Source organism: Physella acuta, unplaced genomic scaffold (genome assembly GCF_028476545.2).
Source record: "Physella acuta isolate Inbredline_101_S28 unplaced genomic scaffold, ASM2847654v3 ptg001062l, whole genome shotgun sequence".
Taxonomy (NCBI): domain Eukaryota; kingdom Metazoa; phylum Mollusca; class Gastropoda; family Physidae; genus Physella; species Physella acuta.
In genome coordinates, this window is record NW_026732579.1 from 410319 (window position 1) to 425421 (window position 15103).

Below are 15103 nucleotides of genomic sequence, written 5' to 3' on the forward strand. Positions count from 1 at the left end.
GAAAGTTTGTCTCGCGGGATGTGAAAATAAGATAAGGCAGCGTCACTCTACTTCAACTCTGCTTAAGATAAGGCAGTGTCACCCTACTTCAACTCTGCTTAAGATAAGGCAGTGTCACTCTACTTCAACTCTGCTTAAGATAAGGCAGTGTCACTCTACTTCAACTCTGCTAAAGATAAGGCAGTGTCACTCTACTTCAACTCTGCTTAAGATAAGGCAGTGTCACTCTACTTCAACTCTGCTAAAAATAAGGCAGTGTCACTCTACTTCAACTCTGCTTAAGATAAGGCAGCGTCACTCTACTTCAACTCTGCTAAAGATAAGGCAGTGTCACTCTACTTCAACTCTGCTTAAGATAAGGCAGTGTCACCCTACTTCAACTCTGCTTAAGATAAGGCAGTGTCACTCTACTTCAACTCTGCTTAAGATAAGGCAGTGTCACCCTACTTCAACTCTGCTTAAGATAAGGCAGTGTCACTCTACTTCAACTCTGCTTAAGATAAGGCAGTGTCACTCTACTTCAACTCTGCTAAAGATAAGGCAGTGTCTCTCTACTTCAACTCTGCTTAAGATAAGGCAGTGTCACTCTACTTCAACTCTGCTTAAGATAAGGCAGTGTCACTCTACTTCAACTCTGCTTAAGATAAGGCAGTGTCACTCTACTTCAACTCGGCTTAAGTTGAAAGAAGAAGAAAGAAGAAATATTTATACTAAATTTTTAAATTCTTGTTGGTTTTTCTTTCTTTCTTTCTTTTTGCGAAATCTTAAACGAGAAAACTTAAAGTACTACTTTCGGCCACCGGAAATCACTAAAATTTGACATAAACTGGTATGATCTTATATGAAATTGCCTCTCCCATAATTGAAATGTTACTCAAACGTTCTCATTTGAGAAACCTTAAGTTGAGCAAGACCACTTTCGGTTATAGAAAATTGCATATAAGTCGATAGAAAACTACAACTCATATAATACTTTCGTCAACATAATTAAAACTTTACTCAACTTTAACATTGGCAGACACGCAGACATGAGACATACATATAAAATTGCAAAACTAAGTTTTTGCTACTCAGGGAGGTGTAAAACGGCGAAAACAACCAAATATCATTGCATTTTTTGCACGATTAAAAAAAGTAAAAAACAAAACAACTGAAAGCTTGAGTCTATCTACAGTCTAATGAAAAAATGTTCCCCTCTATAGTTGTGACGTCGTTACATGCATTTCAGACAGGGCTGCAATTGACAAAACCTTATTAACTTACCTGCTAAAGTGGCTTACCTGTAATGACGAAGGAATAAAACAGGTGAAGCAGCAGTTCTGGTCGTTTGCTAGGCATCATATTGAATGATGTAATCCTGTCATCTGGTAATGGCACTGGCACTGGTTAGCCGATTCTTATGTGGAGAACAGAAGAACAACGTATGTTTTACAAGCTTTCTATCATATATATATATATATATATATATATATATATATATATATATATATATATATATATATATTGCATTAGAGGCAGATATGCAGATATTTTTATTACCCATTAAGTTTTACAAAACTGTCTTTGTTTTAAATTGAAAAAAAACCCCGCTCAATAGGCCATTGTCTCCTATTTAAACATATTTGGTTAAATAAATTTCTATGCTAACTTCAGAACGTTTGATATAACTACACTATCCTTTTTGGTCAGGGTTTCATGTTAGCTTAATGATCAATTAGCTTGTTTTATTTTTTATACAAAAAATAAAACACGAGATGCTAATTGCCTGATATTTCATAAATATCAGTCTTAGTTCCATCATAGGACTGACCATAGCACATGGTTATTGACTGCTACATCTGTAACTTCTTTAAGAAGCTTTTTGAGATTAAAAAACAACAACTCGGCATTAGCTTCTTGAAGGTTCGCAGAGTTGAATACATCTTACCATGGCAACACAGAAATGAATATATCTTTCCACACAGGTAAAAGCCTATATTTTCTATATTATTATGTTCTATTTCGTTTTTGGGGGGGGGGGGGGGGCACTGAAGTGATGCCTGGAAGTCACCAGAGTTTTTTCCAGGCATCTTTTCGGGGGGAGGGGACGACGGAGCCCCCCCCCCCCCCGAAGAAAGTCTACCGCCCCCCCCCCCTCCCGAACGAAATGAAATTTATATAGAAAATATATACTTTTAACAGTTTCCACTCCCCCTCAAAGTAAGTCTACCGCCCCCCCCCCACCCCGAAAATGTCAAGTCCCCCCCCCCCACCCCCGGAGAAAAAAGTCTGGAAGAAACACTGGGCGTCACAAAGATCCCTGACGTACTAAACAAATAAATTCTGAATGTTGATAGTTGAATCTATAATCACGGTAAAATACCTAGCTGTTTAAATTTCACCTACCATCTAATTTAAAATTTGGGCTGATTTAGATTTTATTATGTCGCTTTGAATAGCTGGATGCGTGTTGCATGTTTTCACCAAAAAATATTCTGATTTTAAGAATTATCTTTATTAATAGGAGCTTAATAAGTTCCAAAAATTTGCCTTCATTTGATAAAAGCTCTCCTAAACCTTGGGATTCACTATGGCCCCTAAATGTCAATCTCTGTTTTCTTTCCCAAATAGAGAATAGCATTAATAACACTATCAATGAGTATTCTGTTCTTCTGTAATTCTTTCTTTTCTGCAGACAAACTACCACTTAACATGCTTCTGTCATTAAACCATTTACATTTCTTGTTTCTTTTTTTTTGTTGTTGTGATTACTTGTTTAACAGCTGTATCGGAGCTTATGGTAAAACCCATTTTTGGATCAGCCCACGTGTCTGCCTGATGTCAAGGTAACCAGCATAACCAATCATATTATTTGTTTTCACGAATATATTAGCCAGCGCCGTTTTATTTTCAGACTACCGTTCATTTTTTCCCATGTACCTAAACTAAAATCAGGAGAGTAATTTTTGTTGTGTAAAATCTTTGAGACCTGTGTGAGCAAGATGGAGTACTAAATCTGATCTTACACCAGCATCCCTAAACAAACACGGATCTTTGTATAGCCCTCGTCAAATTTAATATGTCAGTAAAATAAAATATCAAGATTCGATATATAAGGGGTCATCCATAAAGATTCGATATATAAGGGGTCATCCATAAAGATTCGATATATATGGGGGTCATCCATAAAGATTTGATATATAAGGGGTCATCCATAAAGATTCGATATATATGGGGTCATCCATAAAGATTTGATATATATGGGGTCATCCATAAAGATTCGATATATAGGGGTCATCCATAAAGATTCGATATATAAGGGGTCATCCATAAAGATTTGATATATAAGGGGTCATCCATAAAGATTGATATATAAGGGGTCATCCATAAAGATTCGATATATAAGGGGTCATCCATAAAGATTGATATATAAGGGGTCATCCATAAAGATTCGATATATAAGGGGTCATCCATAAAGATTCGATATATAAGGGGTCATCCATAAAGATTGATATATAAGGGGTCATCCATAAAGATTGATATTTATGGGGTCATCCATAAAGATTCGATATATAAGGGGTCATCCATAAAGATTCGATATATAAGGGGTCATCCATAAAGATTCGATATATAAGGGGTCATCCATAAAGATTGATATATAAGGGGTCATCCATAAAGATTCGATATATAAGGGGTCATCCATAAAGATTCGATATATAAGGGGTCATCCATAAAGATTCGATATATAAGGGGTCATCCATAAAGATTTGATATATAAGGGGTCATCCATAAAGATTCGATATATAAGGGGTCATCCATAAAGATTCGATATATAAGGGGTCATCCATAAAGATTCGATATATATGGGGTCATCCATAAAGATTCGATATATAAGGGGTCATCCATAAAGATTTGATATATAAGGGGTCATCCATAAAGATTTGATATATATGGGGTCATCCATAAAGATTTGATATATAAGGGGTCATCCATAAAGATTTGATATATAAGGGGTCATCCATAAAGATTTGATATATAAGGGGTCATCCATAAAGATTTGATATATAAGGGGTCATCCATAAAGATTCGATATATAAGGGGTCATCCATAAAGATTCGATATATATGGGGTCATCCATAAAGATTCGATATATAAGGGGTCATCCATAAAGATTTGATATATAAGGGGTCATCCATAAAGATTTGATATATATGGGGTCATCCATAAAGATTTGATATATAAGGGGTCATCCATAAAGATTTGATATATAAGGGGTCATCCATAAAGATTTGATATATAAGGGGTCATCCATAAAGATTTGATATATAAGGGGTCATCCATAAAGATTTGATATATATGGGGTCATCCATAAAGATTTGATATATAAGGGGTCATCCATAAAGATTTGATATATAAGGGGTCATCCATAAAGATTTGATATATAAGGGGTCATCCATAAAGATTTGATATATAAGGGGTCATCCATAAAGATTTGATATATAAGGGGTCATCCATTGCTGTGGGAGCTCTCAAAACATCGACTTGAGTGGGCGTCAACCGAGGGAGGGTCTTGAGTGGGCGTCAACCGAGGGAGGGTCTTGAGTGGGCGTCAACCGAGGGAGGGTCTTGAGTGGGCGTCAACCGAGGGAGGGTCTTGAGTGGGCGTCAACCGAGGGGGGGGGGTCCACTTGGACAGCCGCAGATTGAATTTATTTTAAAATGGAACTACTTTGATAAGTACTTACATTTTAAAATAAACGAATCTCATATCCTGCATATCAAAGTAAACTTAAGACGGAGGTGCTAGTTTTCTGGGGTAAATAAATCGCGTTATGATATGCAGGCCTATAATGGGGCCATCCATCCCATAAACGACGTCATGATTGTAAAAGATTTTAACCTCCCCCACCTCTACGTCACACATCGTCACAATTAAACAGAACCCACACTATTAAAGTGACGCGACACCTCAGCCTAACACTACTCTCAAAAATGCAATTTTAAAAATAAACATTGGTTGTTTTTTGTTTTTTTAAATTAAATTCTTACCGAGCTCGTCCAGTAGAGAGCATACCAATCACTGTTTATTGCAGATTTTAAAAAGATTTAACGATTTGAAATAACTGGTAAAAGTCAGATGCAAAAATGTGACGTCACACTTTTAAAAACATATCAGTCTTTACCCGCCTTGCATCACATAAGTATGAACCTCTCTCTCCCCCCCCCCCCCCATCCCCCTAAGGTGTGTAAAGTCTATTTATGAACGACGCCCTATTAAAATAATTATTGGTTGGAGCTCATTTGTAAGCGAATGATACGGTCAACAGAATTAAAGGTCATGAACTTTACGACTTATAAATGTTATCATTGGTATGACACACCCTACGTGTACCGATGATAATTTATGTAACACTATCCCCTGCCCCCCCCCCCCCCCCCACACAGAGAGAGAGAGAGAGAGAGAGAGAGAGAGAGAGAAATTTTGTTTAAAACTTAGCATAAGTGATAGATATTTTTCCTGTTGGCTTTTCTACGCCTTGGGATTTTAGATGGCCCTGAACGTGGCGTAGGGCCGGTAAAGCTCATGCTAAACCAAATAGTCCCGAGTTCGAACCCCCGGGCAGAGGAGGCTCGATAGCTTGGGACAGCAATCCATCCAGGAGAGAAAACATTTAAATCAAACAGCTTCGAAAGTGTGTTGACGGGGGATGAGGTGGGGGGTGGAAGGAGGGTGGTCTAAAATTGAAAATGTGTGCGGGTGTAACCAATGGTTGACTCTACTGTGTAACTGTGGCCAATATCAACCAACCGTCACATCTTTGTGATGAGGCATGCTCACCAGATGAAATTTTCCCAGAGACTGCGCACTACGTCCGTAAGTAAATTGACAAATACGCTGCTTTTGTGTAGGTTGTGTACTTGAAAACAATTCTTACACAGTTTAAACTTAATACATAAACTGACTATTTATAAAGATCTATGCTTAGTACGTTCTTATTAAATGACATTTAAAAGCAAGACTACAGAGTAAATTTGAACTTTACAAGTGGTACTACTAGCACTGCCGGCGTCCGGTTATTTAGCGCCCTTGGCAACCCCCCCCCCTCCCGCAATACAAACACACACACAAACATATATATATATATATATATATATATATATATATATATATATATATATATATATATATATATATATATATATATATATATATATATATATATATATATATATATATATGTATGTATATATATATATATATGTGTGTGTGTGTGTGTGTGTGTATATATATATATGTATATATTAGAAAACTGTCTCACTAAATTTTAAATTAAACCATTTAACCTTTATCATTGCAAAATATATCCACCATGAGACAACAAACTACCCAGAGATAGGCTCAAACTCTTTGTGGCCTGAAATAATCGAGTTTTAAAACGCCTTAATCTCATTTATGCCCGCCGTAGTTGTTTTTTTTCTACGCAACAGTGTGTGTTAGTTACGGTAGAACAATCACGGCTATCGTTGATTTGTTTTTTTCACTGGCGGTATAGCAGAGGCGTAGCTAGGGGAGGGCGGGGAGGGCGGCCGCCCCGGGCGCCGACCCTAGGAGGGCGCCAAAAGGGGTAAAAAAAATAATTAAAAGCTCATTTTAGGCTGCAGTTTTGAATTATAAACAGTCAAAGTAAAGAAATTTAACGGCTGAGAACCTTTGCATACTGATTTAACTGTTTTCTACCTTGATTGTGTAACTGTAAAACATATATCTTTAAGAAACAGTGACCGGAAAACCCGCTTTCCAGCTTTCCTAGATGGGGAGGGGGGGGGCGCTTTTTCGAAGACTAAAATCGGAAAAATTCACACCGGATTAAGGAATAAATAACCGATATCACTCAGAAAAGAAACCCATTGAACTAAAGCGTATTTTACGATTGTGTAACATAAAAAAGAGTTAGTGACGTTTATAATCCGCTATGTACTGGATCGGTTGCTAGATAACTCTTTTAACACTTAGTAAAGAAATCAATTGTATTAACACTTAATGTACAATTTCACTACCCAGCTTTGCTAAGTAATAATGCAACTGGTTCTTTGTACGATTCTTACGATTCACTCAACTTGATTGTGATAGATCAGATACTTTTACTTGATTGCATTACATCTTGCCTGGATCACAGCATTAAAGAGAAATAAATATCACGGATTCTTGTATCGCTATCCGATCAGTAAAGTAGCAGACTGTCGGAGCGGGTGGATGGGAAGCGACACTCTGCCAAAATTTTAAGAGAGAAGAAAATTAGTATATTGTACTGATTATTACTTTGTTCAACCTAACTGATAATTCAAAATTGCAATACTGGCCTACTGTTATCGAAATTGTTCTAAAGACACGAGCAAAAGTAGACTAAATAAGGCTTGCACCTTCTACAAAATACACTCTAAAGCAGTGGTTCTTAACTTTTTGGAGTACTGAACCCAACCGGTTTCATATGCGCAATCACCGAACCCTCCTTAATAGTTGTATCGTCCACAAAGACAAAATCCGATCGTGAATCATATGAGTCGGGTGTGTGTCTTGACCTCCGCGGAAGCCCCGAGACTGAATTACCAAACCTCTCGGGTTCGGTGGAGCCCACTGTTTTAAGCTCTTTTGATTTTCTACTTTTTATTCGTTTCGGCATTTTAAGGGGAATTTAATTGGCGTCCAGTGAAGTTTTAGGGAACAACAATCAGCGTAATTGTTAATTTTTTTACAGACTGTCGCACACACAAACACACACACACACACACACACACACACACACACACATATATATATATATATATATATATATATATATATATATATATATATATATATATATATATATATATATATATATATATATATATATATATATATGGGGGGGGGGCGCCAAACTGAAAGTTCGCCCCGGGCGCCTGGAGGGGTCGCTACGCCTCTGCGGTATAGTAGTTCCTCCGATGTAATTAATTTATTTTTTGAAAAACTGCGCTCTCCACTAGCAACGGACACTGGAAATGTTAATAGTAAATTGAATGAAACAACAACATTTGGTACATAATCTTCCAATTTTAGTTGCACTATATAGAGAAGCACATCTGATGGTGACATATGCTTAGGAAGCTGCTACTTGAAGCTCATTGCAAAGATCATCAGTATCAATATCTTTATTAGCGTTAAGCGTCAACGACGTTTCAAAATATTTGCAGTCAGTAAGTATATCCGCAGGTGTCTTTTTGTTGACGCTGTACATTTCATAAAGGATGCCAAATAGAATATAATGTTCTAATTGTTGGAATCTCTCTTCGATAGACTATATACCCCATATCTAAGATAGTGTAGTAAAATTCTACTTTGAAATTTTGTTTAAGATCTTGTGGTGCCAACAATTAATTTAGTTTGAAACTCAAAATCTCTCCTTGGCTAAAGAGATTTCTAATTCACACTTACAAGCCCTATTAAAAATCAAATTTGCACGCGTTTTACAACGACGCGTCATGGAGTGATCACTAAAAAAACATTAAAATTAGATAATCACACTAAATCAACATTAAAATTAGATAATCACACTAAATCAACATTAAAATTAGATAATCACACTAAATCAACATTAAAATTAGATAATCATCTGAAATGTTCAAAATCAAAAGAAGTAGATTAAATACAATAATTATCTCATTATATTACCAGAGGCTTGGCTAGGGGAGGGCAGGTGGGGCGGCCGTCAAACGTTGTAGATAATAATATAAAAAGCTCGTTACTGAATTATATACAGTCGAAATAAAAAATGTTGACTACTACCTGACGTTACGGACTTATTTGTTTTCTATATCGTTTGTGGGACACCGAAATAAAAAAAAGGCAAAGTGACTGATAAAAAGCGCCCCGGCCTGTCCAAATGAGGGAAGAGGGGGGGGGCGCATTTTTATCTACGCGAATAACTATTTATAGGCCTAATTTGAAGAGGGGACGCCAAATAGATAGTCGTCCTGGGCACCGAAATAGATTGCTACGGAAAGTTATTTAATTATTAGGTACTTTTTAATAATGACGATTACACATTTTTGCGCCCCTATGGATAGCGCCATAGGCGGCCGCCTAGTTCGCCTTATAGGTAGCGCCGGCCCTGACTACTAGTCCATTTTTTAAAATCACCGTGAAGTTTATTTTGATAATTAAAAATTAATTCAACTATGAACAAGTGCTGTAAACCAAAAGGGACTTTAGCATTAGTTAAGTATTGTTTGCTGAAATTGGTGTTACCAACTCTTTAAGAAATTATTGAAATCAATGTATCGAGCACAAATAAGCCCTGACAAATGCGACTGTTAACTTTTTTAGTTATTCAAGTTTCCAAAATGTCGCTACTGCAGAAATATGGCCGCGGCCGTTTCCTCTGCTTCTCCCCCTCCCCTACCTACGTTACTTTTATTATAGCCAAACGAATTACACTCATTACCTTTACACGTAATTGGTTTTAAAGTAATTTGTAAATATTTTTTTAGCTGCTAAAATGTGTAACTTGAAAAATGTATTTTTATGAAAATAGAAACCACACCGGATGTATTATCAGAAAAGTGCATGACGGAGTCAGAGCTATTTATTTTTAAGTCGTAATCACACAAGAACACACAAACTTTTATAAATGTGGCGTCATTCAAATACACACAAACTTCTCTAAATGTGGCGTCACATTAATACACACAAACTTCTCTAAATGTGGCCTCACATTAATACACACAAACTTCTCTAAATGTGGCGTCATTCAAATACACACAAACTTCTCTAAATGTGGCGTCACTCAAATACACACAAACTTCTCTAAATGTGGCGTCATTCAAATACACACAAACTTCTCTAAATGTGGCGTTATTCAAATACACACAAGCTTCTCTAAATGTGGCGTCATTCAAATACACACAAACTTCTTTAAATGTGGCGTCACTCAAATACACACAAACTTCTCTAAATGTGGCGTCATTCAAATACACACAAACTTCTCTAAATGTGGCGTCATTCAAATACACACAAACTTCTCTAAATGTGGCGTCATTCAAATACACACAAACTTCTCTAAATGTGGCGTCATTCAAATACACACAAGCTTCTCTAAATGTGGCGTCATTCAAATACACACAAACTTCTTTAAATGTGGCGTCACTCAAATACACACAAACTTCTCTAAATGTGGCGTCATTCAAATACACACAAACTTCTCTAAATGTGGCGTCACATTAATACACAAAAACTTCTCTAAATATTGCCTCACTCAAATACACACACACTTCTCTAAATGTGGCGTCATTCAAATACACACAAACTTCTCTAAATGTGGCGTCACTCAAATACACACAAACTTCTCTAAATGTGGCGTCATTCAAATACACACAAACTTCTCTAAATGTGGCGTCACTCAAATACACACAAACTTCTCTAAATGTGGCGTCACTCAAATACACACAAACTTCTCTAAATGTGGCGTCACTCAAATACACACAAACTTCTCTAAATATTGCCTCACTCAAATACACACAAACTTCTCTAAATGTGGCGTCACTCAAATACACACAAACTTCTCTAAATATGGCGTCACTCAAATACACACAAACTTCTCTAAATGTGGCGTCACATTTATACACACAAACTTCTCTAAATATTGCCTCACTCAAATACACACAAACTTCTCTAAATGTGGCGTCACTCAAATACACACAAACTTCTCTAAATGTGGCGTCACTCAAATACACACAAACTTCTCTAAATGTGGCGTCACTCAAATACACACAAACTTCTCTAAATATTGCCTCACTCAAATACACACAAACTTCTCTAAATGTGGCGTCACATTAATACACACAAACTTCTCTAAATGTGGCGTCACTCAAATACACACAAACGTCTCTAAATGTGGCGTCATTCAAATACACACAAACTTCTCTAAATGTGGCGTCACTCAAATACACACAAACTTCTCTAAATGTGGCGTCACTCAAATACACACAAACTTCTCTAAATGTGGCGGCACTCAAATACACACAAACTTCTCTAAATATTGCCTCACTCAAATACACACAAACTTCTCTAAATGTGGCGTCATTCAAATACACACAAACTTCTCTAAATGTGGCGTCACTCAAATACACACAAACTTCTCTAAATGTGGCGTCATTCAAATACACACAAACTTCTCTAAATGTGGCGTCATTCAAATACACACAAACTTCTCTAAATATTGCCTCACTCAAATACACACAAACTTCTCTAAATGTGGCGTCATTCAAATACACACAAACTTCTCTAAATGTGGCGTCACTCAAATACACACAAACTTCTCTAAATGTGGCGTCATTCAAATACACACAAACTTCTCTAAATGTGGCGTCATTCAAATACACACAAACTTCTCTAAATGTGGCGTCACTCAAATACACACAAACTTCTCTAAATATTGCCTCACTCAAATACACACAAACTTCTCTAAATGTGGCGTCACTCAAATACACACAAACTTCTCTAAATATTGCCTCACTCAAATACACACAAACTTCTCTAAATGTGGCGTTACTCAAATACACACAAACTTCTCTAAATGTGGCGTCATTCAAATACACACAAACTTCTCTAAATGTGGCGTCACTCAAATACACACAAACTTCTCTAAATGTGGCGTCATTCAAATACACACAAACTTCTCTAAATGTGGCGTCATTCAAATACACACAAACTTCTCTAAATGTGGCGTCACTCAAATACACACAAACTTCTCTAAATATTGCCTCACTCAAATACACACAAACTTCTCTAAATGTGGCGTCATTCAAATACACACAAACTTCTCTAAATATTGCCTCACTCAAATACACACAAACTTCTCTAAATGTGGCGTCACTCAAATACACACAAACTTCTCTAAATATTGCCTCACTCAAATACACACAAACTTCTCTAAATGTGGCGTCATTCAAATACACACAAACTTCTCTAAATGTGGCGTCACTCAAATACACACAAACTTCTCTAAATGTGGCGTCACATTAATACACACAAACTTCTCTAAATGTGGCCTCACTCAAATACACACAAACTTCTCTAAATGTGGCGTCACTCAAATACACACAAACTTCTCTAAATGTGGCGTCACATTAATACACACAAACTTCTCTAAATGTGGCGTCACTCAAATACACACAATTTAACTTAAACGTTAACCTAAACTTGATTTACTAGCTAGACCGCACCTACCATATTATGTAGAGTTTTCGAACAAAGTTGTTTCCATTATCACAATGTACTCAAGTTTTTTATAGCTCCGTCGAAAACTTTAAATCCATTTGTAATTGGTATATTGAATTAGTATATTGGTATCGTGTTAGAATAAAACAAAAGTCTAAAACTGTACTTGTAATAGGTATGTGTTTCAGTAGTTGGACAATCTCGAGGTAGTCAACGGCTGTGGTCATTTGAAAAAACACAGAAATATGTTGTTGTTTTTTAAATAAAATAAAATTTAGCGATGACATCATAATTTTAAGAACATGTGTTAGGAATCGGTGAGATATTTAGGACGTTTTTAGGACATCGGTGAAATAATTAGGCAGATTTTAGGACATCGGTGAGATATTTAGGACGTTTTTAGGACATCGGTGAGATATTTAGGTAGATTTTAGGACATCGGTGAGATATTTAGGACGTTTTTAGGACATCGGTGAAATAATTAGGCAGATTTTAGGACATCGGTGAGATATTTAGGACGTTTTTAGGACATCGGTGAATTAATTAGGTAGATTTTAGGACATCGGTGAGATATTTAGGACGTTTTAGGACATCGGTGAAATAATTAGGTAGATTTTAGGACATCGGTGAGATATTTAGGACGTGTTTAGGACATCGGTGAGATATTTAGGACGTTTTTAGGACATCGGTGAAATAATTAGGCAGATTTTAGGACATCGGTAAGATATTTAGGACGTTTTTAGGACATCGGTGAAATAATTAGGTAGATTTTAGGACATCGGTGAGATATTTAGGACGTTTTAGGACATCGGTGAAATAATTAGGTAGATTTTAGGACATCGGTGAGATATTTAGGACGTGTTTAGGACATCGGTGAGATATTTAGGTAGATTTTAGGACATCGGTGAGATATTTAGGACGTTTTTAGGACATCGGTGAGATATTTAGGACTTTTTAGGACATCGGTGAGATATTTAGGACGTTTTTAGGACATCGGTGAGATATTCAGGATGTATTTTGGATATATCTGGAACGTATGGTTGTAAAAAAAGCTGGGCTAGGGGACATATATAATTCAGTAAACGGACGCCGCTTAGTGCCGGCTGTTAAGTGCTTGTCCAATCAGATACGGCGAGCTGGGAAGGGGAAACAAATGTCAACTGTGTCAGGAATCAAATACCCGCTACTAACAGATTTCGTTACAGAAGGTTCATGTAGTCTGGAAAATATACATACATTTAGTGTATATATATATATATATATATATATATATATATATATATATATATATATACAGGGGCGTAGCGAGGGGGGGGGGGCGGGGGGTGCGGACCGCACCGGGTGACACCATTTAGGGGGGTGACACCAAGGCAATAAATAGCAAAATATGTAGAGAAAAACTTGGGGGGGGGGGGGGGTGCAAATCGAAAGTTCGAGGGGGGGGGGGGTGCAAATCGAAAATTTGACGGGGGGGGGTGCAAATCGAAAGTTTGAAAGTTTGTCCCCGGGAAGGGTCGCTACGCTTCTGGGGGGGGGGGGTGACACCATTAAGTGCCGCACCGGGTGACACCCGACCTCGCTACGCCACTGTATATATATATATATATATATATATATATATATATATATATATATATATATATATATATATATATATGTATATATATATATATATATATATATATATATATATATATATATATATATATATATATATATATATATATATATATATATATATATATATATATATATATATATACTTAATTCACTTAATTGCTAAAAAGTTAATACTAAATCTTACGGTTTCTTTAATACACTTAATTACTACAAAGTTAATACTTAACTCTTTCTGTCATCTCATTCACTTAATTGCTACAAAGTTAATACTTTAAAAAATACCTGTCCAATGCTACCCGTATCTCAAAATGTACTCGTGGTTCAAAGCAAAATATTGCATACTCGGCGGGTCGTAGCTAAAAACATCTGGTAGGAATGGGCACTCGTATGTCGAGGTACCACACTGCACACTAATGCAGATTGTTAAAGCATGCATGCATATTCAGTATGTATGTATGTATGTGTGTATATATATATATATATATATATATATATATATATATATATATATATATATATATATATATATATACATATATATATAGATATACACACACACATATATATATATATATATATATATATATGTGTGTGTGTGTGTGTGTTTGTTAAGGATAATGCCTACACTGGGATACATATAAGACTGGCTCGCGTGTTGTTTAGTGATATAATTATAAAATAGAGTTGATGAACTTCTGACAAACCTAGAGGCGGGTAGGTAATTGTGGTGTGTGCAGCATATATACCTAGAGGCGGGTAGGTAATTGTGGTGTGTGCAGCATATATACCTAGAGGCAAGCAACGTGCATCTTTACAACATAGAAACAAATACAGCTCAAATATTCTTGGAACATGCCAACCAACAGTTGCCAAACAACTAGATGAAAAGTTACTGTACCGTTCTGTCCACGTGACCAAGTTGCACAACTTATCCAACTTCTGTTTATGCTTGGGATTTATTTTAATCTCATATGTAAATGTCACATAGAGTTTTTGCCCCATACAAAGTTCCGGAAGAAAGTCAAGGATGAGAGAGCGGCTGAAAAAGTTCCACTAGTCCAATAAATGATCCCCCGGCGGGCTGGAAAAATGAGTGTCGCGCATTTCGTCCATTTCAGCCAATCAGCAGCGAGGATTTATTCTGGTCATTGACGATGCTATGCAAACGTTTAGCTGCCGTTAGCACTGGCAGACCGGTTAGTCAGAGTTCTCCTGCCACTGGTGTGGGAGCAGCTTGATGCCAGCTCA

General features: G+C 36.6%; 1 protein-coding gene across 3 annotated transcripts in view; it reads right to left on the minus strand.

Annotated features, from left to right (window-relative positions):
* Positions 1–14880, minus strand: part of LOC131955284 (lachesin) — an 82976-nt gene extending 68096 nt beyond the window's left edge. For all 3 annotated transcript variants that reach the window (XM_059319339.1, XM_059319340.1, XM_059319338.1), the window contains exons 1-2: positions 14754–14880; positions 1281–1396 (exon numbers count right to left, since the gene is read on the minus strand). In XM_059319339.1, the coding sequence (XP_059175322.1) occupies positions 1281–1341 (61 nt within the window). In that variant the 5' untranslated portion in view covers positions 1342–1396; positions 14754–14880. The remainder of the gene's footprint in view (positions 1–1280; positions 1397–14753) is intronic.
* Positions 14881–15103: the final 223 nt, after the last annotated feature.